The 27,926-nt window shown below is 53.8% G+C and overlaps 1 protein-coding gene across 2 annotated transcripts in view; it reads left to right on the top strand.

The window, feature by feature from the left end:
* Positions 1 to 27,926, top strand: part of CMIP (c-Maf inducing protein) — a 239,326-nt gene that overhangs the window by 161,292 nt on the left and 50,108 nt on the right. The window contains exons 1-2 of one of the 2 annotated variants that reach the window (XM_046682696.1): positions 18,621 to 18,653; positions 24,332 to 24,493. In XM_046682696.1, coding sequence (XP_046538652.1) covers positions 18,636 to 18,653; positions 24,332 to 24,493 — 180 coding nt within the window. In that variant the 5' untranslated portion in view covers positions 18,621 to 18,635. Of the gene's footprint in view, positions 1 to 18,620; positions 18,654 to 24,331; positions 24,494 to 27,926 lie in introns of those variants that run through there. The other variant, XM_046682695.1, reaches the window with a different exon arrangement.

The following is a 27,926-nucleotide window of genomic DNA, read 5'->3' on the forward strand; positions in this document are numbered from 1 at the left end:
GATTGCCCCCCCCCCCGTTAATTCAGGTATGCTGCCACCAGGTGGCAGTGGTATCTCAATGTCAGCTACTTGATTGCCTTCCTGTGGCTCTTTGCTGCCCAGTTTTGATGAGACCTGAGGCATGCCATCCTTCCTTTTAAAATGGCAAAGAAACCTACGATGTTTGGGGGGCACCTGCGGCTAGCGAAATGAGCCAAGAGACCTGGATTCAAATCCTGGTTCTATAGCTTGCTCATCTTGTGGTCTGTATAGATTCTAACCAGCGTTTATGAATTCAGATGCGACTACTGACTACTTACAAGGTGCCAGGCATGGCTAGGCGCCTTTCTGTTTGTTGTCATTCAACAACTGAGGGAGCCAAGACTCAGAGAGATCTAGTGACTTGCCCGTAGTCACACAGCAGATTTCAGGACAGATCTGTGTGTCCGCCCTGCCTCCTATCCAGCTGTGCCTGATTCTGAGCTTTGGACCCTTCAGCCCACTCAAGGTGTGATCCTCTGCTGGTTCTGACACAGCCACTCTCTCCTCTGTATTTACAACCAGTCCTTTTGGGTTTTTCGTTTTCTTTTTTTTCATTCCTTTAGCTGAAAAAAGTCAGCAGAACATCAAAATTAAGGACTTCAGAAATCATACAACCTCAGCTTGAATTTTTAAGTTTTCCAAATGTTGGTTTTGTCGTTTTATCCCCTACCACCGTATGTTTGTCTGTTGTAGCGGGAGTGCACATAAAGCGATCTATTTGTAAAGAACATTGCCTCTTAAATACTGTGTTCCTGTTGCTTTAGTTTTTATCGAGTTATGCTCGTGTCTCTAGGGCGTTCTCATCAGCGGCAGTATCGCCCCCAGTGGAGCCAAAATTGGTTCTTTGGGGCTTAAAAAACTTAAGTTGTTACAGTAGTGTGTGTCTCTCGAAAGTTCAACCCAACCCAACGAAATCTTATTCTTTAGTATTTGATTTCAAAGGGACGAGGGCAAATGGCGGAACAATGCCTAAAAACGCTCCTCAGCGGGAATGATAAGGAAAAAAAAAAAAAGGTTGAGGAACACTTGCTGTAGAATCTACCTCAGATTGTGTTGTGGAACAAGGCAGAGTATAAATAAAATAACTCTATGATATTCTTGCCGACCTCTGTTCCACCCTGGTGATCTCGTCCTTTTAATGGCCCCGGCTCTGAATTTCAGTGCACTCGCAGCCATCACGGTCCAGCTGGGGAGTTTCCTCGGCGCTGGGCACTGTTTTGAGCATCACCTCATGTCACTGAGGAGTCTGTTGTTGCTGAGGTTTGCAGGTGAGGAAATTTGAGTCGCTTGCCCAAGGTCCTAAGACCACCCAGAGGGAGAGCAGGGTTTGACCTACAACATCGCAGCCCCCGGGACCCCTTTCCCTGCCTCCCTCTGCAAGCAGCTCTGCTCTTCCTCTCAGCCGTCTGCCCTCGGCCAGCGCTGGTCAGGGAGATCCAGAGGCCAGGAGCACCACAGGAGGACAACGGACACCTCCTGCCCCAGGAAGGAGGGTGGGATGGGATTACTCTGGGCGATGGGATGGCAGCTCCGGCCCTCCCAGGATCTGCTGGAGCAGAGCATGTTGTCCTGAGGGCTCCCTGGGGAGGCCAGCCTGTGTGGTTTAGGTGGTTTGGCCCAGGAGGCCAATTCCTGAGGGTCTGGAAGCATAAACAGTTGTGCTGAGTTAATGAGGTCTCATTTCTGACTCAGAGATGCACCTTGGAGGCCAGGTCCTGTCTGTATGTGCAAGGCCCTGAGGGGAGAGGCCTCTCTGTGTGTGCAAGGCCATGGGGGGACAGGCCTGTCCGTGTGTGCAAGGCCATGAGGAGACAGGCCTCTCCGTGTGCAAGGCCCTGAGGGGACAGGCCTGTCCATGTGTGCAAGGCCGTGAGGGGACAGGCCTGTCTATGTGTAAGGTCCTGAGGGGACAGGCCTGTCTATATGTGTAAGGCCCTGAGGGGACAGGCCTATCTGTGTGTGCAAGGCCACGAGGGGACAAGCCTATCCATGCACGCAACGCCGTGAGGGGACAGGCCTGTCCATGTGTGCAAGGCCATGAGGGGACAGGCCTGTCTATGTATAAGGCCCTGAGGGGACAGGCCTATCCATGTGTGCAAGGCCATGAGGGGACAAGCCTATCCATGCATGCAAGGCTATGAGGGGACAGGCCTGTCTGTGTGTGCAAGGCCCTGAGGGGACAGGCCTGTCCATGTGTGCAAGGCCCTGAGGGGATAGGCCTGTCTATATGTGAAGGCCACGAGGGGACAAGCCTATCCATGCATGCAAGGCCGTGAGGGACAGGCCTGTCTGTATGTCCCAGGCTGTTAGGGCACAGTGTGTGTTTACAGAGCTGTGAGAAGACTGGCCTGTTTCTAGGTTCGAGGTGAGAGGCCCGGCTGCACATAGCTGTGAGGGACAGGCCTGTCAGGTGGACCGGCCTTGGACGACAGGGTACCCAGTGGTGAAGAGACACACGCCAGGCCTGCACAGGAGCCCCAAGAGGCAAGATGCCCCTTCTTTGCATAGCCAGCGCTTCGGGCGCCTCCACCTCTGAAAAACAGCCTTTCTACTTCCTGAGAGGGCTTCCTTGGGCTGTTGCACAGAAGTCTGAAAAACCAAGCAGGTTTTCTCCCAGGGGAGGGAGGCTGGGTCACTGAGGAGAGCCCCAGGGACCGAGCTGGCCGTGTGAGACGAGAAGCTGGCCGGCGTCCTGCCCAAGGCTGCCAGGCCGGGGACTCACCTGGCTCGGGAAGATGCCGCCTCGGGTCCGTGTCCTCTCCGGCCATCTGCCCTGGCTGTGGCCTGTTCTTCGCACCGTCTCCTAAGCCCCTGGGACGGCCGCAGCTCTGTCCCTCTCTTTACAGAGTAGGAGGGTGGAAGAGATTGTGGGGTTCGTGTGTGTGTGTGTTGGGTGTGAGGGGTGACCGTGTTACGAGTGCACTGGGTGTAGAGTGTGTGTATCTGGGCCTTGGTCTTCTCGTCTGTGAGATGGGGTGACACCAGCACCTCGCTGCCTGGGTCGCTGTGGGGAGGGGACGCTCTGTCATTTCAGAAGCCCTTGGAGGGGAGCCTGGCAGCATCCTCATGTGCACCCCATCGCCGTGTCTCCCAGTGTGTCGGTGGGTGGGAGTGGGCAGCCCAGTCCCTCAGGGCCCCCCACGCGGTGCGGCCGTGAGAACCGAGGATGGCTGGGACATCTGTCCTCAGCAGGGCCCTGGCCTGCCTGGCGTGCGCTGTAGGTGTGTCTCTCCCAGTTTTTGGCGCCACTCTGCCTGGCACTATGCACAGTTGTTCCCGCAATCCTCATAAGGGTTCTGCAAGGTCTTCACTACCCCATGTCTAGATGAGGGGGCTGTGAGCCTTAAGGGGACAAAGGACATCGCCAGGGACAGCCGGCTCCTAACCATGTCACATCGAGCTTCCACATCAGGCCCTGGGCTGAGCCTGACATGGGTGAGCCCGTCCTGTGCTCAGAGCCCCTGTGAGGGTCCCCAGTGCCCAGGTAAAGAACCAGAGACTCAGAGGTGAGGACCGTGGGGGCAGAAGCCTGGGTTCTCCCTCCCAGTGGGCTATCCCCTTGGGAAGGCTGGACCCATCACCCTATTCCCCCCCAAAAAGAAAGGCCCCAGCTGGTGCCAAGATTCCCAAGGAGCCAGGTCAGAGGGACAAAAGGCCCTTGAGCTGATGCCCCTCCCCAGAGGGGAGGTCCTGGGGGAAGCGTGGGACCCTCCTGGGGGTGCATCACCCCCAAATCTGACCTTCCTCCTGGGCCCGTCCCCCGCTGCCCTCTTGGGCACGGGAGAAGAGCCACTTCCAGTCCTGCAGGTGTAGCCCCCACTGCAAATCCCCGCCAAGTGCCTGTCCCCACACACCAGTATTCCAAGTCTTCCTCCAGCCCTCCCTTAGCCCAGAGCAGCAGAGGCCCGTCGCCACCCATGAGGGTGCTCACGCCTGTGCTGAGCAGGTGCCAGCTCCGTGCTTCGTCACCCTGTTGAGTCCTCACAACCCTGTGGAGGGGCCTCGGCCTATTTCCCCATTTCACAGACGTGGAGACTGAGGCTGAGAGGCTAAACCACTCGCTCAAGGCCACACAGCTATTAAATGGCGGGGCCCGGCCCTGAACACCAGTTTGACCAATTCCAGGACCTGGGATCTTAACCCCTGGGAACGTGGCTTCCAACTGCACACGGGTGTGTCCACACATACGCAAACACACGCACGCACACACACCAGTTCCTCACACCTGTGCGCTAGTGCTCCCTGACTGTCCCTCAGTTCCTTTCTGTCCTCGTGACTTGCGTGGGGGGCCTTGGTGCTTTTGTTTCTGAGGCTTTTCATGAGAGCTTTCTATTTCTCTCGGTCCCATGGACGTCACTGCGAGGATTATGTGAATTAACCTCTGACTTGGCAATCCCTGGCTTCTCTTGGGTGAGGGCTGATCGCCCTGCCTCATCCTGCGTGTCACACAGCACACGGTCAGGCCACCTGGCTCCCGGCCCCCAAGGTCAAGCTCAAGACCAACCCTGCTTCCACATCTGCCCCCAACACACTGGATCCCCTGTGTCCCCAGATTCCAACCTCAAGGCTCTGTGTGCCCGGGCCTAGCCTCGCCCCTACCTCCCCTCCACACAGCGCCATCGCCCTCCTGTGTGGCTCCTGGCTGGGCTCGCCCACTCTGGCCGGGGTGTCCCTTTGTCTGGAGGAAAGATGATGACCCGTGTTTTACCCTTCTGCCACTTCCACGACGGCCTCGACCCCCCCCCCCACCACTGCCCCCCTACCGTTTCTCTCCGCCCTCTTTCTCTGCCTTTTTACAACAGTCAGTCGGGAAAACACCTTTATACCACATCAAGGGCAACAACCACTCCGCTCCTGCCAGTCCCACCCAGTGACCGACGTCATTCTGCGAGTGCCCTTCCAGGCTTCGTCCACCTTTGCACGGATGTTTTGGCAGCTGTGGCCAGGTGTGCGGAAGGTCCTGCTGGCGTCTGCGTAACGTTGCAGTTTAAACATTTCACCGTGTGTCCAGGCCTTCATGGAGAGCCTCTCAGTGGCCACAAGACATCGGTGAAGAGGCTGTGGCATAATTTATCAAAGGACCTGCTGCCGTCAGGCATTTGGGCGCTTCCCCTTTTTCTCGATTACAGATAAGGCATGACTATCCCCTATACCCAAGCTTTTACTTCTTTTGAATTACTTTTTGGAGCAGGTTTCTAGAACAATGGCTACTGAGCAGATTAGCCATGTTTTTTTGTGACTCTTACGACACATTACCAGTTTGCTCCCCAAAGAATAATTTCTGTAATGCCTGAGGTAAAAATGCCTCTGGGCCAGACTGCCTGGGTTCAAATCCTGGCTCCACCATCCGCTGGCTGTGTGACCTTGGACTAGCTGCTTTCCTCTCTGGACCTTGTATTCCTCCTAAATAAAGTGAGGTTCATAATCAGACCAAACTCATTAGGTTCTTCTGATGATTAAATGGGTTGATAGTCATAAAGAACTTAGAAGGGCATTTGCCACGTGAGTAAGTACTGGATCAATGTTAATTATTCTTATTCTTCTTTAATGATCAAGGCCTCTGTTTCCCTTTGTGTAGACGGATCCTAGAAGACAGGGCTCTAGAAGAAGGGAGGCACATGCACAGCACACGTACCACCAGCCCCCAGTGAGCCCGTGACAGGCATCACTAATCAATCACTGCACTCTCTTCCCCCTGAGGCAGAACTGTTCTCAACATAGCCCCTGCTGGTCCGCCTGAGTTGACAGATGGAGTGAAAGCTTCCCACCCCCCTGCTTGGTGACCTCCTAGATCTGCGGAGATCGTGTGTCGCTGGGAATCCACACCCAGTACCCTTGGCTCTGGCCTGTGCCTCTTTGGGGCTTGTTCACAGCAGCCATTGCTGAGCTTCCAGGCAGGCGCCCTGGGTCCAGTTCTTCTCTGCCTGGGATGGTTGTGAGGGTCAGCTGTCCTGCCCCTGAGAAGAAAGGTAAAATGGGGAAGCAGGACAAGGACAGGCAGAAGGTGGCCTTGGTCCTTGCACAGGCCCAGCCACAGGTCTGCTTTATCCAGGTCGAAAAGGCAGGAATTCCATGCAGATTAATTTCTGGCACTTGATCAAAGAGGGCTTTATGACTTCCTAAGAGGGGATCAGAGGGATTCAGCAGAGAACTGTGAAAGGAGGGGCTTTCCCCACAAGGCAAGGGGCCCGCCACAGTCCAGGACTTCAGCAGGGGGCCGTCCGTGGGAGGTACGACGCTGGCAAGGCCAGCTCTGGAGAGCAGAGGCCCTTACAGAGCGAGTCCAGCCAGGCTGCATCTCCAGCACCCCGTGCTCCGTGGAACCTGAGGGGAGGCCACGGGGGGCCCGGGCTGCCAGTCCCCTGGGAGGGCCAGCATCTCCAGTGACTCCCAGCCACAGTTCGTGCCCCTGGGTGGGTCAGCGGGGACCCTGGAACTATAACAAGTGGCGGAGGGCAGGGCAGCCTGGGGAGGATGGCTCATGCTCTCGTGGGCTCTCATTATAGTAGGTGGAGAAAACAGTTATTAGGTACCGCTAACTCCAGGAGCTGGGTGGGGGGCTCTCGTGTGTGTGATCTCTGGCAATCTTCTCGGTTTGGTTGGTCCCTTCTTGAAGGAGGAGCTGAGATGGCCGAGGACAAGCTCCTGCACAGCTGGAGCCAGGCAGAGCTAGGATTTGAATCCGGAGTGGTGCATCTCCGAGCCCAGCCTCCTGCTTCTGGTGGAGGTGGCACCACCGTGGACCCAGAGAGGGTGGAGGCATGGGTGGCACAGCCCTGTGTCTGAGTCCACCGAGGCAGAGAAGGCCCGGGCGGGCGTCAGGCCCTAGCCGTGGTCTCCCCTCTCCCCAGCCAGGACTGTCTTTGGAGTAGACCTGGGACGTTTTGGTCTGGTTTTTAAATAAACTTTTCATGAAAGGATAAGGTATATAGAGAAAAGTACACAGACCAAGAGTCCTGCTGGATGGATTCTCACCGATTCTCAGAGAATCGATCCGTGTAACCAGCACCCAGACCAAGAAACGCCTCCCAGAGTCCCCTCAGCCCCTGCAGCCACCACACACCCCCGCCCCCGCCCCCCCGGGGAACCCCCGTCCTGCCTTCCAGCAGCACCCGCAGTGATGAATTTCGCACGTATCCAAACTTTGTAGAAATGGAGTCGCACAGGCTGAACTCTTTTGTGCCTGGCTCCTTGGCTCAAAATCGTGTTTATGAGGCTAATCTGTGCTGTTTTGTGTAGCGATGATGTGTTCACTTGCTGTGCCGGCTGGAGCTGTGTTGAGTGGACACCCTAGTAGTGTGGGCATTCTGTTATGCAGAGGCCTTTGCAGGTCGGGACTATTGGAACAGAACCATTACTGACACGTCCAGTGAAGCGTGTCCTCATTCTGTGGAGATCAGGCCGCGGGCCAGGCAGACGGGCCCCTTCACTGGACGCTGTGCGGCGGTTTCCCACCGTGTTCCTGCCAGGGTGTCCACCCCCAGCCGTGTACGAGAGTCCTGAGGTGCAGGACGTTTAAAAATCGCATTAATTAAGGTTTTCTTTTAGTACTAAAAAGGACAAAAAAAATTCCCGCTTTCCATAAACCTCTGTTAACATTTTTTAATTTTAAAAAATTGAGCTGTAATTTATACATAGTGAAATGCATAACTGTTGGGGGTCGTGAGTTTTGGCGGTGGTATTCACCTGAATAACCACCCCCCAAATTCCCATCACCCCAGGAAATCCCCTCGTGCCCACTTTCCAGTCAATCCCTCACTCCCCCAGATATGCTGTCAACATTGAAGACAAGTGGAAGTTTGCGTATCCATGGTGATTCTGGAAAGTAGAGAAAGGTATAAAACGCAGTCTCCTCGTCCCCCAGTGCATTTTCCCAAAGGTGGCCTGTTCGCATCTCCTGGGGCCTTTTGGAAGGTTTTTACGAATATTCCTTTCTAAACACCACGCAGGTTTTATTATCCGCACTGTGTCCCATGTTCCTTGATCCTTTAATCACGTACCCTGGCCGGCTCTCCACAGCAGCACCTGCAGATCTATGTCACTCCCTTTTACGGTTTTGTAGTAGTCCATTCAGACACGGTGAGGCTTTACCTCTTCCAGTAAAACACTGCTGTCCGGATGGGGAAACTGAGTTTCTACGAGAAAGGACAAGCATTTGGCGAGCAGCTGCCGTCAACGGGCCAGAGGCAGCGAGAGGCGCTTTGTTACCTAGTCTTTACCCCTTCGGACCCCTCTGACCATCCCCACTGGAAAGATCAAGAACCTGGAACCCCGGGGGCCCGGGTGGAGTGACCAGCCCCTGGCCACAGAGCAGGAAGAGGAGGAGCTGGGTTTGTACCATGTCCCTGAGACCCCAGGTTTCCACCTACTCCCTCCTGCCCCAACCAGGACTTCCCCAGCCCTATCCCCGCCCCCCGGAGAGCCACCCTTGGCCTTTGGGGACATCCAGGACACCCCCTCCCACTCCTGCATGGAAGTGTTCCCCGGGCCTCAGGAATGGCGCACGACAGCCGGCTCTGCAGACGGCCAAGAAAGAAGTGTATTTGTGGGTTGTTTCCTTTTCCCAGACAAGGAAGGGGGACCAGAGCTTCAGTGTGTCGTCCCACGCAAGCTTTGATGAGGGCTGATGAGTCACTGAACCATACAAGGAAGTTTTTTCACGTACACAGTTTGTGGGTGAACTCGTTTTCTGCCCTTTAAGGCAGAATTTTTTCTCTCTCTCCTTCTCTCCCTCTAAAGAAGTCCCTAAAGCGTGAATGTGAGGCACTGTCTTGACCAGCAGGTTGTTTGTTCTCCTTTTGTTCCCCGGGAGTCCGCAGCAGGCCCCTTTCACAGCTGGGTGGTGGGCAGCGAGCCCCCTGAGAAGGGGAGGCTGGTCAGCACTCGGGTGGGGCCACGGTGGGTGGTCCAGCCCCAGAGGGGAGGGGACCTGCCGTTCTGTGTTCACCTCCAAGGCTGCTGCCTGCTGTTGGCTCGGAGACGAGGCCAAACAGAGACTCCGAAAAGAGCAGCGCCTGTCCCCACAGAGGAATTAGGTCCTCACCTCACCTGGTGATCGATACCCAACGGGCAGCCAGCTCAACTCCCCGGATGGAAAGGTGTTTGGGAGAGCAGCTAATTGACCAGGAGACAAGGCAAACCACTGTGGCCCTAGTGGCCGTCACCTGTGCCCTGCTCCCCAGAGGACCCTAGTGCTTCCTTAGAACCAATAGACAGTTTTGCAGAAAGCCCTAAAATGGACGGAGAGCCCCTTTCAAGGGACCTGAAGCCACCCTGATGGAGCCTACTGACTGTGGCGACAGGAGGCCAACGGGGTCTGCTGCCAGGTGGGGATGGGAAAAACCCCGGGGCCAGCCAGATGCTGTGCCAAGACCCTTGGAGAGAGTGGGCCGAATCCGACCTCTGGGCTGGAGCAGATGTCGGGAGTGGGCGGACCCTGAAAAGCACACCCAGGAGGTCAGGGCCCAACTCAACATCGACCAAAGATGGCGGACTCGAGCAGCCCATTGGTGTCTGTTGGCTCTTGAAGGCTTTGTCACCGTCTGCATTGATCTTTCCATCAAGGATGGTCCTTACCTCCTCCAGGCCTCCCCACAACGGGAAACACGGGGGTTTTGAACCAATCACTCAGCGGTTCTCAAACTGAGGTTCCCAGACCAACAGCATTTGCTTGGCCTGGGAACCTGGTAGAAATGCAAATCAGTCTCATAAACTCAAAGGTGGGGGAGGAGAGTGCAGCAAGCCACGTTTTCCAACCCCCCCACCCCCCACCCAGGTGACGGTGACACACACCACAGTTCGGGAGCCACTGCAGTAGCTTGAAGAAGGGGAAGGAGCAGCAGGCATTTATTGAGCACCTCCTATTTTCCATCCACTTCATCTGTGTCATCCTGTTTAGGCCATGCAGTGTCCCTGGGACCTGGGGATTATATCCCCACTTACAGACGAGAACAGCTTTCAGAGTAAATAACTTTCTGTGGGTCCAAGCCAGAATTCAGACCAAGGCCTGAGCCTCCTGTGTCCCTTAGGCCCTATGGCTGGGTCCCTCTTGGCCTGAGGTCAGGGATAAATGGCTGAACATATCCGTAGCTTTTGGTTTTACTCTGCCAGCGTCTCCTCCCTTTGTTCAGGGAACTGAGACGTCCCCACAATGAACACCCTGGAAATCCGACTCCTGGGCTCCATTTCGGACTTCCCCTGGGCGAGCCGAGTTCTCTGCCTGCCTGTCTGAGGGGTCTTCCTCGCCCCCTTGTAATGCCTTCCTTTCTACCGGACCACCTACCCAGGGAGGCAGGTGTCCCCCTTCCTCTAGATTCAAGCGTGCCATCCTTAGCTGCCTGGGCACACACGCTGGAGATCAACCGTAAATTAATCCCCTAGGGGACTGGATCCTTTTCCAGGGTGCTCGTAAGCTAAGGCCCTCTGTCGAAGGAGCAAGCAGCGAGGCTCCAGCCCAGAGGAGACAGCCCGACGACGAGGAAAGGAGGCTTCCCAAACAGATGAAAGCTGGATGCCCTTCGAAGCACTGCTGGCAAACAAACAGCGGAGGCCCCCCCCCCACCCCCACCCCCCACCCGCCTTGAGATGCTACTGTCTTGAGGCCCAACAGGGGATGTCCTTATTTGGGATAGAGGTTTCCCTTTATCAGGGCGAAAGGAAGCAGCCCGATGCTGTCCTCTGCATTTCAAGGGAGCCAGACTCACTAGGGGCCGGCCCCTCCCTCGTGGCAGAGGAAGAGCAGCCTCTGGTACAGTATTTGCATTTTTAAATGTATTTGGTGGGTTGCTGATTAATGTCAGAGGTGTTTCCTGAGAAAATGGCATCTCCTATTAATGATTAGCGAGAGGTCCCCACCACAGTCTTTAGTATTCGGTTCAGGTTCTGCACAGGGGCTCCCGGCACTGGTGATGTCATTGGAAAAGTTCGTTGTTGAGAAATAATAGGATCTTCTTACACAGGATGTTTTAAAGGTGGCGTCTCACTCACGCCTGGGGTGTAAAGGGCTGTTGCATTTATAACAAAGGAGAGGCAGGACAATCTCTGGCAATCTCTGGTGTTTGAAAGGCTGGGGAGGACGAGGGGACTGTGTTTTTGGGGACCCCGGAGGTGGGCGCCGGACCCAGGGGGCTACCTCAGGGGAGTCAGGGGCCCCTGAGGAAGAGCTCTCTGACACACAGCAGCCTGGTAAGGGACCAGCTGCCTGGCAAGGAGGGAAGCTACGGTCACTGAGGTCTGGCAGTCACAGCAGCTGATGACCACTGCCGGGTAGACCATCGAGAGGGTTTGCACAGAGGCCTGAGGGCAGGCGGGAGGACTTGTGTTTTCTTCATTTTAATTTTCTAAATGTTTATGCTCCCTTTGCCCAGGGATGTTTGAGGTGGCTTACAAAAACACACAGTGTGGGAAAACCTATAGCAATTGATCTGGACTGACTTCCACCAGGTGTTAGGAGAGAAAAAGCAAGATGCAGAGACGGTGTATAATGGGATGCCCTTTGTGCAGAACAAAAGGAGGGACAAAACGACAAAAACTGAGGATCAAAAAAGTCTCTCTCTCCACCTGCATTCGATTGTATGTGGCTGTGGAGAAAGATCTGAGCTGATGTGTGCCAGGGGTCAGTGAACTGTGTGGCCCGCCGCCCGCCTCCATTTATAAATAAGGGGGCTTGGGGGTAACACAGCCGCACCCATTCACACCACAACAGCCGAGTGTAGCTGGAAAAGCCTGGAATACTTATTATCTGGCCCTTTGCAGAAATGTTTGCTGATTCCTGATGTACGTTGTGATGTTTATATAGATTTGGGGGTATGGGGGTGGGGAGGTCGGACGGGGGGCAGAGATGAGGCCAAAAAAAAGCCAGAATGTGTGATATGGGCTAAATTTATGTGCACTTTTGTACTGGGGTGTGCGTGTGCGTGCACGCGGAAACAGAATCCCTGAAATGATGGTCACCGGCATGCAGATGTGCAGTCAGTGAGCCCACACGGTGGGAGTCTGTGCGCTTTGCTCTCTTCCCAAACGCTGTTCTGTACCATTCTAGTTCTTCAGTGGACGTGTGTTATTTCAAAAACGAGGTAATCTATGGGCCAGCCCAGTGTCATAGTGGTTAAGTTCGCGCGCTCCCCTTCAGCAGCCTGGGGTTCGCTGGTTCAGGTCCCAGGAGCAGACCTAGCACCGCTCATCAAGCCATGCTGTGGTAGCGTTCCGCATACAAAATAGAGGACGGCTGCCGCAGATGTTAGCTCAGCGACAATCTTCCTCAAGCAAAAAAGAGGAAGATTGGCAACAGATGTTATTAGCTCAGGGCCAATCTTCCTCACCAAAAAACAAACAAACAAAAAAACCTAGGTAATCTACTACAACACTGAAGAGACAAAACAAAAAAGGATCTCACATACTTTCCAGCTCTAAGAATGTGGGATTCTGACCAGTTTGAGAATTCTGTGGAAGGGACAGTACCACTCCATGATCCCCAATTTCTAAAATCTTTGGGGATTTTTTTCTTTATTTCTTTTTAATTAAATGTACGTTGCATTGATATGGCTTCCTGTGACAGTTTGAAACATTACAGATAAAGCAGAAGGTCCTCCTTGGCCCCCCCGCCCCCCTTGGTCCTCCCTCAAGCCACTTCCCTCTCCAGGGAAGACAGCTGTCATCAGCCTGACTCATGTCCTCGCCTCCCCCCACCCCCCTGTGTTAGATCCATATATGTGCAGGATGGGCGTGTAAATATATATGTACACGTGTGTGTGTGTGTTTATGTCTATGCTTAATGTACGGTGGAGATAGAATCCGTGGCAGATCTTTTTGTCTTCTTCATTCTTTTGTTTTTTTTTCCCCTGAGGAAGATTAGCCCTGAGCTAACTACTGCCAGTCCTCCTCTTTTTGCTGAGGAAGACTGGCCCTGAGCTAACATTCGTACCCATCTTCCTCTACTGTATATGGGGGACGCCTACCACAGCATGGCGTACCAAGCAGTGCCCTGTCCGCACCTAGGATCCAAACCGGTGAACCCCGGGCCACTGAGAAGCAGAACGTGCACACTTAACTGCTGTGCCACTGGGCCGGCCCTCTTCTTCATTCTTTTTACTGCTGTCTAGTATTAATTACACTGTGCACATGGACCACGGTTTAAGTATTTCTCTATTGATAGGCATTTAGGGAGTTTCTAGTTGCCCTTATTTTTTCTCAAATATTAACTATTTTAATCAATGTCCTATTAAATAAATTCAATGGCTACCATTTATTAAGACCTAGAAAGTGTGGGGCATTTGCATGAAATATCACATTTCATCTTATCAACAGCTGCAAGAGGCCGGGGCTACTGTCATCCCCATTTTACAGATGAGGGAGCTAAGGTTCAGAGAGGCAATACAGTTTGCCAGAGGTCACACAGCTGTAACTAGCAGAACAGAAATCCGAATGTGGATGTGCCCCCTCTCAGTTTACTATCCTACACACCCCTGAGGGCCAGAACAGGGCCTGGCCTGAGCCTCTGAGTTCCCAGGAGTTGCCAGGTTGCAGGGGGAGGCAGGTGAGCCCGGGTGGTGAGGGCGTAGATTTGAGTGTGCCAAGCACGGGGCTCCCTAGAGCGCGGCTGCCAGGCTGGAAGGCACGTGCAGCCCACCTTGGGCACGGCTGGTGGTATTTCATGGCAGGGGGCTGCCGGGAGACCTGGCCTCGCTGGGGTCAGGGCCACATGCAGAATGCTGGGAGCAGGTCTGCGACTGTCCCTGTGTGCAGCTCGTGGTCTCTTCATTGAGCGGGACTCGGGACAGTGAGGCGACCCTGAGAGAGAGTCCTGGTTCCAACAGCCAGCTGTGACCTGGAGTGGGTTCCTGTTTCGCTCTGCGTTAAGGTCTCCTCGTCTGTGCAGCGGGGTTCAAACCTGCCCTCTTGGACTGGACCAGCAGTGCTGACCCCTGGCCGCCCACTCAAATCACCGGGGGATTTTAAATATACTGTTTTCTTAACGTGATGAAATATGCATAACATGAAACTTACCGTTTTAACCATTTTTGAGTGTACAGTTCTATAGCGTTAACTGCACTCACGTTGTCCTGCAGCCGCCACCACTGTCCGTCTCCAGAACTTTTTCACCTTCCCAAACTGAAACTCTGTCCCCATTCAGCACTACCTCCCCATTCCCCTTCCCCGGCCCCAGCCACCACCATTCTGCTTTCTGTCTCTATGAACCTGACTACGCTAGGCCCCTCATATAAGTGGAATCCTACAGTATTTGTCTTTTGTGACTGGCTTATTTCACTTAGCATAGGGTCCTCAAGGCTCATCCATGCTATGGCACATGTCAGAATTTCCTTCCTTTTCATGACTGAGTGATACTCCATTGTGTGGGTACACCACATCTGTTGATCCATTCATCCATTGGTGGACACTTGAGTTACTTGACCTTTTGGCTGTTGTGATGAGGTTGGCCTGGGGTAGAGTCTGTGATTGGTATGCTGTTAAGCCCCCCAAGTGGTTCCGATGCACAGCCAGCCTTGAGAACCCTGAAACAGCTTTCAGGATGAGTGCTTAGCTCAGAGCCCAGCCATCTGGGCTGTCAGCTGGCGTGATGGGGTTGCTGTTGGCTGATGTGTGACCCTCACAAGAGGACAGGGAGCTCTGCTTGCTCTGCGCTGGAGTCCACCTCAGGACTCCTCTTGGTTGAGGATCCTAAGCCAGCCCTGCGCTGACATTCTGCCTGACTCTCCTGGGAGGTCCCCTGCAGCTTCCCTGGATGTCACTTGCTCCTCCCCACATCACTGATGGTGCAGGTGCCCAGGTTGTGCAGGCATCCCCCCCCAGCCTTTCCCGACGCAGCACAAGACCAGGGCTTATGCACTCAGGTCATAGGCTGTGGACAGGCATGGAGAGTGGATGCCAGCATTTCCTCCCCCTGAGGGAGCAAGAAAGAGAAGGGGGCTCAGGTCTCCCCAGGGAGAGAAAACTCAGCAAATTCAAATCCAAGGATAAGCTGGGAGAGTCTGCGGAGAGCAAGGGGGCCTGGGTGCTAATGCCCTCCCATCCACAGTCCCAAGGGGCCCCAGCTGCCACCTTCATAAAGTAAAAGCGTTGGAAGGGTCGACTCTAATGGCTGAAGCAGAACAACGGGGCAATGGGAGCCAGGCTTCCCGGTGTCCGTCCTTGTTTTGCTGCTTAGCAGCTGTGTGAGAGTCCTGGGGCTGCTGTAACAGAGCACCACAAACCGGGGCCTCAAAACAACAGAAACTTATTCTCTCACAGTTCTGGGGCCAGAAGTCCAAAATGAAGGTGTCGGCAGGGCCGTGCTCCCTCCAGAAACTCGAAGAGAGGTTCTTTTCCTTGCCTCTTCCGGCTTCTGGCGGCTGCTGCAGTCCTTGGGATTCCTTAGCTTGTAGACACACCACTCCAATCTCCATCTTCCCATGGCCTTCTCTCCCGTGTGTGTATGTGTGTGTATGTGTCTTCACATGGCCTTTTTGTAAGAACAGCAGCAGTTAGATCCAGGGCCCTCCTTAGCCCAGCACGACCTCACCTTAACTTGATTGCATCTGCAAAGACCTGTTTCCCAATAAGGTCACGTTCACCGATACCAGGGATCAGGACTAGGACATATCATTTTGGAGGATGCAGCACCAGCTCTGTGACCTCAGACAATGTATTAATCCCTTCTTCTGGGTCTCATGGGCACAGCATAAGCGTGTCTGCTTCCTCTGGGAGGAAGGGAGGAGTAAGCGAGGCCCTCCGTTTAGGGCTGAGGAGCATCAGTCTTCCCGGGAAGCTCCTTAAAAGTGCAGATTCCTAGGCTCCGCCTGGCTCTACCGAGTTGGCATCCACCTTTTAACAAGACCCCCTCTAGGTGGTTCCCCTGACAGCAGCGTTGGAGGAGCGCTGGGAGGGTTCAAGGCCTCGGTGCAGTGCCCAGCACAGCAGAAGCACTTCATATGCCATAGCCATTATTTCTGATTTTTGTTCTCCTCCCTTTTACAAACACTGAGAGCACCTTCCATGCCCCCTAAGTGGTTCCACTCACCACACTGAAGAAGCAACGAGGTGTGATCCCTGCCCACAAGGGGCCCAGAGCTCAGAGAGGAAAACGACCACATAGAATTTTTTAAAGCTGTCAGATGGATGTGTATGGTGATTGGATTTTGCCAAAGGTGCAAGCAGGCCCTAAGTACCACGTAGGACGTGGTACCCAGCTGGGAGCCTGGCACCACGGTCTGTTCATCTCCTCACCAGCCAGATGACTGGTTGCCCAGGCAACCAGTTGATGCCCCAGAGACGATGAGCAGGACACTGCACCCAAGTTCCTGCTGTTTCCTTGGAAGCGGTAATGACCGTGGGGAGACCGCCTCCGGTGGGCACTTAGCGGGCTGAGTGCCCAGGCTCTTTCCCCTCTTGCAAACAAATTGCCCGTCTCCCCAGGACTCGGCTTTCCAGGCAGATGTCAGCTGGACGCCCAGCTGTGGCCAGTCTGGAACTGCCATGGGCAGCCAGGGAGGCGAGGCTCAACCCTCCAATTTAAAGTACGTCTCGTTCGTTTCAGCAGGAGGCAGCAGCATTGATGGAGGCCAAGAAAGCACTCCGGTGTGCCTCTCAGAGTAGAGCTGCATGACGACCGGGCGCTCAGGATCCAAAACTAGACCTGGGTCCCACGTCCAGCGCCGGCTCTTACTAACCGCGTGACTTAACCGCTCTCGGCCTCGATTTTCTCATCTGTATAATGGGGCTAATTACCACTCACCTCGCTGAGTGGTTGTGAAGATTAAAAGAAGTTATTTTATACAAAGAGCTTTTACAGCACAGGGGCTGACCTATGGAGAACCCTCCAAACGTGGTAACAATTATGCCCTTATGCACTTGTCACAACCCATTATGCTGGGTGGTTGTTCTGGAACACAGGAAGCAGTGGGTAAGTGGTAGCCAGTATTACTATAATTAGTGGCTTTGTTAGAGTGAGTTGAGCCAACCTTACCCTCTAGCCGACAGGGAAGTGCCAGGGCTGGGCTTGGGTCTCATTTTGCGTCATTTCCTCCACTCCCAGCTCCTCCACAGAGTCAATGCTCCACTCAGAATAGGTGTCCCTACACCCACCTTGAAAAGCCTGAGTCCCTGGAGGGTATTCATTGGTTAAGCCATCCGTTGATTAATTGGACCAGCAGTAACGGTTGGGGAATTGTATTGGCTAAGTTGGGTCTCTGTACAGAGTCCACAAGAGGGGCTGAGAGGTTATGAGCTGGTCTTAGGTTAATGATCAAGACTCGAGGGCTGAATGGGCGGTTTGGGGCTGACACACATGAGCCGATCACAGGCCTGGGTTGTGTCTGAAGGCAAAGTGATGGTGCTTGATGCGAAAAGGATTGAAGAAAAGCCATTTTGGAGGACCAAAGAGAAGACCAAAAATTCCCCCCACCCCAGTGTCGGAGCCCCCAGAAGCACACTGGCTTGGCAGGGATGGCAAGTCAGCTGGCAGACCCGCATCCACAGCCACAGCACGTCTGGAAGGAATGAGGAGGTCATAGGCCCCCTGTCGAGGAATCAGGGAAGCCAGAAAAGTCACCCAGCTGGTCATTGTCCCTGGGCGTGCAAGGGACATTCGGAGACACCACCCTGTACGCCTTGGAGGGAAAGTTGGAGGAGCTGGGCAGGTAGGCAGGGTACCGCTCACATACTGGCCCCAGCACGTGAGCATTGTCTGAGTGATGGGCGGAAGCAATGAGCACATTCCTTGTCCTCTGGGAGCATGGTGACAGAGGGGACTCCAAGACTTTAGGACAGCATTGCCCAAAGAACTTCCTGGAGTGATGAAAATGTTCTCTATCTGCATTGTCCAGTACAGCAGCCACTAGCCACGTGTGGCTGTTGAGGAGCAACTGAAATGTGGCTAGTGGGACCAACGCACTGAATTTTTAATTGTATTTCTTTTTCTTTTTCCTTTTTTTTGGGGGGGAGGAAGATTGGCCCTGAGCTAACATCTGTTGCCAATCTTCCTCTTTTTTTGTTTTTCTCCCCAAAGCCCCAGCACATAGCTGTGTATCCTAGTTGTAAGTCCTTCTAGTTTTTCCATGTGGGACGCCTGCCACAGCATGTCTTGATGAGTGGCGCCTGATGATCCTGCGCCCAGGATCCGAATCAGCAAACCCCGGACCGCCAAAGCAGAGCATGCAAACTTAACCACTCGGCCACGGGGCCGGCCCCAAGTTGTATTTCATTTTAATTAAGTTAAGCATAAGTAGGCACTTGGGGCTGGTTGCTTACATACGGGCCAGCACAGCTTTGGGACATCCACTGAAGAGAAGTTTTAAGAGCCAGTCTGGTTCCTCCCTGACTCGTTTTTCTTGATGGCTCCTGGAGCTCTTGGGCAGCCTTTCCTTTAATGACAGGTGGTGGGGAGCATGCGTGCTTGTGTGAGTCTGAGCCTCAGAGGCTGCGGCAAGAGAGCAGACAGAGCAACAGCCCATCACCAGGAGGCGTGCTTCCGGCACATTCTGAGTCACGCCTCTCCTGGTGAGGGGCACTTTCCCGGCGACAGCTCGTCTCCTGTGGAAGAGCCGACAGGCTCCGCTTTCCCAGGGCGGAGAACCCGGGCGTCTGTGGTTGCCTCTGCTGTGGGAGCAGTTGCCGGAGAGATGGCGGATGTTGCCCAGGTAACATCCCTCCCTGACAAGCAGAGGGCGAGGACCGCAATGGAGTGACTGGCTTTCCCGCACAGGAGGCAGGAGCCTTTTCCTACTGGCTTTGTCACTTCGGGAGCTGGTGGGGCTTACTCACGGACCCTGGGAGCCCTCCTAAGTCCTGCCTGCTCTGAACCCCTCACTCCCAGCACTTGGTAGGTGATAAGAACGAGAGCTGCTGTGTAGCCAGGAACGGGGCTAAGTGTTTTCTATCTGTTATCTCGTGGAACAGCCACGGCAAGGCTTTGACAGTAGTTATTCTCATCCCACAGTGCAGACGAGGAAACTAGGGAGCGAGTAATAGACTGTGAGTTTCACCAGCACAGGGGCCATCTGCTTTGCTCACCCCGGTGTCCTTAGTACTTAACGCAGTGCTTGGTACATTATAGTAGATGGTTCCCAGTAATTTTTGTTCAGTGACTGGATGGATGATGGATGGATGGGTGACGGACAGATGGATTAGTGGATGGGTAGATGGATAAGTGAATGGATGGATGGATGAATGGGTGGATGGATGGATGGATGGAGAGATGGGGATATGGGTGGATGAAGTAGAGCTTAGATTTTAACCGAAATCTGCTGATTACAAAACGTGAACTCTTAACCACTAAGCCATACTGCCACTGGCTTTGTCTGATGAACTCCTCTGCCTGCCTAGGTTGGGATTTTTTTAAAAATACCTTAATTGAGATGTAATTTCCGTACCATAAAATTCACCTATTCTAAGTGTATGATTCAATGATTTTAGTAAACTTATCGAGTTGTACAACCGTCACTCCATCTAGTTTTAGCATATTTCCGTCATCCTAAAAGATGCCCTCATGTCTGTTTGCAGTCTCTTCCCTGTTGCCAGCCCCAAGCCCCAGGCAATGACTGTTCCACTGTTTGTCTTTGGAAATTTGCCTTTTCTAGACAGTTCATATCAAAGGAATCATACAGTATCCCTTTCGCATCTGGCTTCTTTCATTTAGCATAATGATTGTGAGGCTCATGCATATTGTGGCAGGCGTGAGTAGTTCCATCCTTTTTACTGCCAAATACTATTCCATTGTCAAGATACACACTTATCCATCATCAGTTGATGGACACTTGAGTTGTTTGCAGTTTGGGGCTCTTCTGAGTAATGCTGCTGTGGACATTCGGGCACATGTCTTTATGTAGAGTCTGGCTTTGTTTCTCTTGAGTAGATTTCTATGAACAGAACTGCTGGGTCGTATGGTAAATTTATGTTTAACATTTTGAGAAACTGTCACACCGTTTCCCCGTGGTGCTGTGCTAATTTCCATTCCCACCAGCAGTGTACCAGGATCCCGGTCTCTCCACATCCTCGCCAGCACTTGCTATCGTCTGTCTTTTTGGTTAGGGAGCCTGGGGTGTGTGAAGTGGTGGCTCTTTCTGGTTTGAACCTGCGTTTTCCCAAGGGCCCATGATGTTGCTCAGCTTTCTACACACTTACTTCTAGGCTGGGGTTTGACCTTTTCAGCCAGGTGTTGGCGAACTTTTTCTCTAAAGGGCCAGATAGCAAATATTTGGGCCTTAAAAGGATCACATTCGATTTCTGGCACATTCTTTGTTTTTTCTCTTCACAACCATTAAAAAAACATAAGACCACTCTTGGCTTCCTTACACAAAAACAAGCAGGGAGAGAGTTCTAAGGCCCCTGTCAAAGGAATCCAGCAACCCCTCCCTGCTGGACACACATGAGGTCACCCTGGTGAGGTGGGCTTAGTGGGAGGACCACACTGCAAAGCCCGGGGGCCTGGGAGTCAGGGTTCCAGAGACGTCCCGTCCCAGCCTCGCTGTGACTCATCGCCAGATGAGCTCATCGCAATTCCTGGGATGGAACCTGCTAATTTGTCACCCAAGGCGAGTGACTGGGTCCCTGTGGTCCCGGACAGGCCTCCTTCTGCCCTGTGGCTGCCCTGCCCCAGGGCTCACAGCCTCTTCTGGGAACCAGAGGCCCACACCCCAAGGCCACTATGTCACACCCGCACTGTCCACCTGCTGCTCCCATCAGCCTCTCCTGCAGATCCTCCCACGGCTCCCCCACTCGTTGGTCACCTGCCCCCTGGCTCTCAGAGCCTTTTGGTCTTGTCCTGGCCTCATCCCATGCCACCCAGCATTCCTGAGCCCTTCCTCAGTGTCTCTTGGCAAATCTGACCCTCCTCTCCACCATCTGTGCTGGCCCTGACCAATGTGATAGAAAGAGGGAGACCTTTGGAATTGCCCAGAGCTGATTTTGACTCTTGGTTGATCCCTTTCTAGCTGCGTGACCTTGGGCAAAGTCATGTCACCTCTCCAGCAGATAGTCTGATGTGTGAATAGGATGCTAGAGTCTCATAGTAGAAGCTGCAGGCACCTTGCCCTCTCAGCATCACTGTGCTCTGAAGGCTGCTTGCTGTGAACATGCACCACTCTGGTTTTTTCTGGCTCTGGGAGCACTCTGGCCTGGGCCTGGGGCAGCCAGAAGTACAGAGTGTCGAGGAAGTTTGTGGATAAATGTCGCAGCGTCCTTGCTCCATGGGTGGGTCAACTCTAGGGCATGGCCCGCAGTGTCTCCTAGACTTCCCACGGTGGGTGACGTTGCCCGTTACCATCATAATGCTTGGTGATGTCGCTAGCTGACTACCTTCTCTTCCTGCCTTCTGCAGTCTCCCTTCCACCCTGCACTTGTGTCTCCTGCCTTGCCTCGCATGTAAATAAACCACTTGCACTCAGGTCCTTGTTCCAGGGCTGCTCAGCCTATGGCAGGTCCCCAGCCCCTAGGATTACTGTGAGGATGGAATGAGATGATGCTCAGTGCCTGGCGCGTGGTACATGCTCATTGAACATTAGCCCTTGTTACAACCCTTGGGACCTTCTGGGTTTGAATGCAGCCTCTGTGACTAGTGTCCTGGGGACACCTCTTCAGCAGGGGTTCAGGTGCTTGCTAGAGAGCTGTTGTCCTCGTGCACTAAGGAGGGGGCTGTGGTGGCGAGCGCGAGGCTGGGCGCACCCATGAAGGGGCTCATTGGAAGCTGGGTAGGGACTGGCTGCGCCCAGGGGGCCCTTTTACCTGGGCCTCGCTGCCTCTGAGCCTCAGTGATGTCTGTGTGTGGAGAGTGGGGACCGACACACAGCCGCCCACCCCCACCGGCGGCCTGGACTCAGCGAAGTTTAAATGAGGGTTGGCGGGAACAATGTTCACCAAGAATCAATGATGGCTATTTCTAGGTTGTGGGATTTTTGAGGGCTTTTTTCATTTATCCTCTTCTTTTTGCTTTTCAGCATGGTTTAAATTTCTTATAATGAGCATGCATCATTTTCACAAAAAGAGTGAATCCATTATTGTTTCTAAAGTAAATAACTTGCAGCTGATCAGAAGAGAGGGCACTTAAAGCTCAGACCGTATTCAAATCTAGAATCTACTGTGGGTAAGACACGGGTATGCTTCGTTGTGGTTTTCTCTGGGGCTTAATCTATGGCGAGTTTCTGTGACCATTTCACGGTCATTTAAAAATTTAGCAATTCTCTGGGTACGGAGCAAAACCACAGTGTCCAGGACTCAAAGGAGCATTCATCTCCCGGGATGGATTGGGCCCTTGCCTTGGGAAGTGTCTCTACTGTGTTAGATATCGGGCACTTTGTGTTTGCATAGACCTGGCAGTGCCAGGAAGCTGGTGCTTCTGGCTCGCTGTAGTGGGGCCAGGAGGCTCCAGGCTCCAGCTGACCGTAACTAACACCGACGCTGGTTATAGTCCTAGGGAACTGGGGGCATCTAGTCAGTAAAGTCGTGGAGTTCAGCAAATGCGCATTGTCACCATCATCCCCATCAAAAGCATATTTACTATTCGCTAAACACTCACCCCCGACAGAACTTGTCATGCATTTCCTCCAGTCCTTATAGGATCCAAAATGATGGACAAGTAAATATTTCTGGTCATTCCCCTCCCCCACCTGATGGAAACTGTGCCGTCTTCCACTTAACCACTTGTTTCCTCTGCCCTGCTGGCCCTCTGAGAGAGCTTGTCTCGCACTAGATCTCGATGCGAGATGGTGAACGGGCAGAGAACAGTAAGACCAAGAGGTGGAATGAGGAGAGAGGCTGTCACAGGCAGGTAGGGAGGTGAAAGGAGAGGGGGAGAGAAGGAGGAAGAGACTAGCTATGTTGACTTACATGAGAAAGATCCAGGATGATGAGGGGGAATAAACCCTGGTGTGAGTTAACGTTGTGGGTGATGGTGGTGGTGATAAGGGGATGATTAACAAGTAAAAGGCTCCAAAAATTGGGGAGTGTGAACAAACGGGAGAAAGAAAATAAGATACGATTTGTATCGCAGTGGGTTGTTCATTTCATCCTGTTAAAGTTCTTCAAAGGAGACTAGTTAAGTATCCAGGTTCCCTTCTTGTTACTGGCAGCTGTCCTCTGTGGACTGTGCTTTGGAACGTAGCTCCATGCAGAGAGCGGACCACGTGGGTTCAGGATTTATAAAGGTTACTCGTCGGAAGAGGCTGCGAGATGCTTTCACGCCTAATTCACAGAAGAGGAAGCTGAGGCTCAAGAGGTGAAATACTTCATAGGCAGCTCAAGGTCTGTCTGACTCCAAAGTCTGCCTCCTGTTCCACCAGGATGCCTTGCTCAGCACCATTAACTGCTCAGTTTGATATGGAATATGTCCCCCCTAAATATGTCCTTTAAGGCATTGGGTTCCCAGACCACTTTGTAATTCTTAACTCAGAAACCAGGTGGTCAGGGAGACCCCGGCAGCCTCACAAGCCAGTGAGGGGCCCTGACCTCCTCCTTGGTCCTTCCCTCAATCAGACTTTGGCTCAGAGATGGTGACATGTCACCCCAGCTGGCTGCTGGCGCAGTGACACTAAAATTAGGTTTTCCCCAAGGAACAGAGCACTTAGTGAAGGAGTTCATCCAGTTAGGAGGAGAGACTCCCGAGCAAGCCAGGGCAGCAGTGGGGCAGGCGGCCGCAGGGCCGGGAGGGAGCATCTGGCTGGGACCTCTGCCTTCCAAGGGCTTCTGTTTCCATGATGTCAGAGAGGCGGAACTAACTCTGCCTCAAATCGAGGGAGGCAGCAGCCCCTGCCCCAGTCGCTCCCCAGCTTCTGACACAGTGCCTAAGCCTGATCGCAGGTGAGCTGAGGACCACCTTACGTTCCCCGGGGGCCATTCTGGGCTCTTTCCCCACCTGGCTGGGGTTGAATTCCTGGCCCCAAGCCTGTCTGCCTGGTTTCTTAGCTGAATACCACTCTCCAAGGGGACCTCTTAGGCTCAAGATGAGCAGAAACAGTGCCTCCAACTCAAAGAAAGCCCCTATGTGGACCCAGGTGTGCTTCCACTCTTACGGCATTTGAACACTTGGGGGATAAGTGTGGCCGAAGCTGATCTGAAAGAGCACTTGCTTCCTTCTTCTTTGAAGTCATCGGAAATGACTCTTCTAGTGTCCGGGAGGCCTGGCTGCCTGCAAATGCACCTGTGACTTTGGGCACAGCTCTTCCTTTCTCAAGTGTCAGTTTCCTTACGGGGGAGAGAGCGGTCCACACTGACAGTTTCTCAGGGCCTTTCACATCCGAACGCAGCTGATTCTTTGATCATCTCGTATCTTGCACCCTCGGCATATCGGTAACACTTTTTGTGTCTCTTTCTCTCTCCCAACCAGAAAAAGATTTACAAATATAAGAAAGTCCTGAGTAACCCAAGCCGTTGGGAAGTGGTCTTGAAGGAGATCCGGACTCTGGTGGACATGGCCCTCACGTCCCCCCTGCAGGACGACTCCATCAACCAAGCCCCACTGGAAATTGTCTCGAAACTGCTCTCAGAGGTAAGACACTTCCCCCGCTTGGTTTCTGCACCGTGCTCCCCCCTTTAAGTCACTTTCCCTTACCTCTGCTGGACACCAACCCTGCACCAAACAGCAGAATTGGATTCGAGTTGTGTTGTCCCCCCATTGCTGAAGGAGGTGAGGGACTCCCCCCAGCGATTTGAGGGAGTTGAGAAGGAGGTTTGCCCCCAGTGTTTCCGGCTGAGCCGTCCAGGACTTGCGGCAGGAATGAAGGCCCTGCCACACCCCACAACCGAACTGGAGAAGGGGGCTTATTGGTCTTGGCCCTGAGGCTGGGCTGGTGGTGCTATGATGGCAGCTGATTACACAGTTCTCTGGTTCATTCCCGAGCAGGAGCACGTCCTTGCTGCCCCCGTGGCATTGGGGCTGGTAGTCCCAGCCCACCTCCGTCTTCCCCCAGCACTGGCCTGCCTCAGCTTCAGAGGTCCAAGCAGATAATGGCTTTCTGCCCTAATCACCCCCCACAGCCTACAGCTGTACTTTATCTCACACGGGATTTTAAAAATCAGGAGATTTCACAACAAAATGGGAATTTCCAGCTTCTCTTTTAAAAAACACTCAGAAAACCCAGCAGCAGTTTGCAGCTGGCGCTGCCCGGCGCCGCCTATCTACGCCATCTGCTCTGCCAGGCGGCCCCACGCTTTGAGCGTGTGCTGTGTGCCAGGCACTGTTCTGGACATTTGAATGAAGACAGCCTGCCCTCCTGGAGCTCCCGTTCAGGCAGGAGAGGCAGACAGGAACAATGAGACTGAATCAGCGAGCCAGTCTCACTGTTCTGTTCGGTAGCAGGACACATCCTTCTCTTTAGTCTGCTCCAGGCGCTATTCTAAGCTCTTTAGAAATGTTAATACTTCTCTCGTTTATTTGCCTGCCTGGCCTCCTGGGACACTGGAGTTGATGACTCCTGATTTAAACTATGCATGGCCACCAGAGTGATGCTTCTGTCCCCCTCCCCTGGGAGTGGCCCCTGCTCTTCTCCCACCCCTGGTTCCCTGGGGAGCTCCTACACACCCCGCCGCGTCCCACACGCGTTCCCTGCTGCCTAGAACCGGCCCTCTCTGCAGGCTGGTCACTGCCCGTCGGTCCAGGAGACCGGTGCAGGCCTTCCATGTCTGCTGAATAGAGGGTCCCTCGTCCTGGGAGGAGGTGGGGACGGGAGGTAGAAAGTGGGCGGCAGACTCGGTCACAGGCAGAGGAGCAGAGGATGTGTCCTCGGGGGGGAGGCCAGCCTCGTTCCACAGAGGAGTGGAGACTCAGGCTCTGAGACGAGTCGTGGTCAGGTCTGGAATTCAAGGCGGGTGCCGTGTGCCCTGCCCAGAGCAGGAGAAGGGGCCCGGTCAGCAGGCCAGGGGCTGGCTTCTCATCTGGAGGAGTGCGCACGTGCTGTGTCAGGTGCCTTACACACAAAGCATCTCACTTAGTATCACATTCGCCCTGAGAGGTGAGCTGTGCCGTCTCCATTTCACAGAGGAGGAAACTGAGGCCAAGAGATACTGAGTGACCTGCCAAGTAAGCGGTGGGGCTGGAAATGCCCCTCAGGACTGCCTAGCTCTTACCGCAAGACCACATGGCCCACCCCTGCGGCCCCACCATCCCACCATCAGGTCAGGCTCGTCGTCAGGACAAAGGCAAAGGTGGCAGATGGGCCCTGTCGCCAGCCTCTGGCGGGATTTCTTTCCCATCTCAGATATGTTTCATGTGACCACATTCCCATGGGCCTTTGCATCACTTCTTGGGCTTTAAATCAAGGATCTCGAAGTCAGCTGACCCCCAAGTGCTAGGCTGGAGAGACAAAGGCATTTAAAGAAAAAAAAAACCAGAAGCAACTTATATATGTTGTGCACCTACTGTGTGCCGGGCAAGGGGTCGGTATATTCACCCCATTCTACTGATAAGCACTGCCATTTGGTAAGGGACGGAGCTGGGACTGCAGCCCAGGCAGCGTCCCCTCCATAAGGCCTGACACCTCTCTGAGTGACGCTGACGTTTTTTGAGCACGTGCTCCGTGGCGATCACTTTGGCAGGCATTTAGAGCCGATCTTTTGCGTTTCTCCCGGGGGCCCCACAGGGTAAGTGTCACGATGCACAGAGAGCAAACCAAGGCTCTGAGAGGTTCCCTCGCAGCCCAGGGTCGCTCGGATAAGTGGTGGGCCAGGATGCACGCCCAGGTCTGCCTGACTGTGAAGCTCATCGCTTGTGCATAGATGTGACATAAACCTGAACCAGTGAGTGGGGAGACCCACCTGTGTGGGACGGTGGTTCAGAGCAAGCGTGTGGAGTCAGAGGACCTGGCTCTGCCCTCAGGGGCTAACTGACTGTGGACGAGTTACGAGACCTCTCAGGGCCCAGTTTCCATCTGTGAGGTGGGGGCCAAGGTTGGCACCCATTTCATAGCACTGAGGATCAGATGACCCAATACAGACACAGTGCTGCCCAGCGCTGTGCCTGACAGACAGGGAGCATTTGATAAATGGTCACATTTTTATTGTCACGGGAGATGGTTGTGATCTTGACCTGAAGCACCCTCATCTAGATGTCTAGAGGGCATGGGTGGAAAAACAAATAAATCGTCTCTCCTCCTTGCCCTTTTTTGTTTAGCGTAGATGAGCTGGATTCTTTGTTCTCTTTTTTTTTTTTGAGGAAGATTAGCCCTGAGCTAACTGCTGCCAATCCTCCTCTTTTTGCTGAGGAAGACTGGCCCTGAGCTAACATCCGTGCCCATCTTCCTCTACTTTGTATGTGGGACGCCTACCACAGCATGGCGTGCCAAGTGGTGCCATGTGCGCACCTGGGATCCGAATGGGCGAACCCCAGGCCGCCGAAGCAGAATGTGCGCACTTAACCGCTGCACCACCGGGCCGGCCCCTGTCTGTTCTCTTTACTCAAGTTGTTCCCGAGGCATCCTCCTAAGGGACTGCAGGCATCACCTCACCAACCAGAAAGTGGGCAGGATCCCAGGGGAGGGGAAGGGAGGCAGAGAAGGGACTGTCAGGTGGCAGAACCATTCTGAGAAAGAACCGTCCATCCACTGGCCAAGCAAAGCCAGTGTCCCCGACCTCCTGGGCCTTTGTTGAGTTGATTGTGTGGAGTGGCCACTCAGCTTGGGGGTCAAGTGTCCCCTCCAATGCAGTGGCTCTTAGTGAGCGCTCTCCACCCCGGGTCAGAAGTGGGCTTGTGGAGGGAAGTTTTCCTGCAAAATGGCGTGGGCTGCCACGGGGTGACAGGGACAAAGGAAATGGCATTTGGTTGCCGAGGGCTCTTCCTGGAAAGGTGCATGGGGCAGGGTGAGGGATGGCTGGTCCCTTTGGAGCTGCCTGAAAGATGGAACTGCCCGTTGCGTAGGTCGAGCAGTATAGCTCAGTGGCTGGAAATAGACGCTTTGGAATCGGGACAGATCCCCATCTTAGGTAGC

The sequence above is a fragment of the Equus quagga genome, chromosome 13 (genome assembly GCF_021613505.1).
Source record: "Equus quagga isolate Etosha38 chromosome 13, UCLA_HA_Equagga_1.0, whole genome shotgun sequence".
NCBI lineage: Eukaryota > Metazoa > Chordata > Mammalia > Perissodactyla > Equidae > Equus > Equus quagga.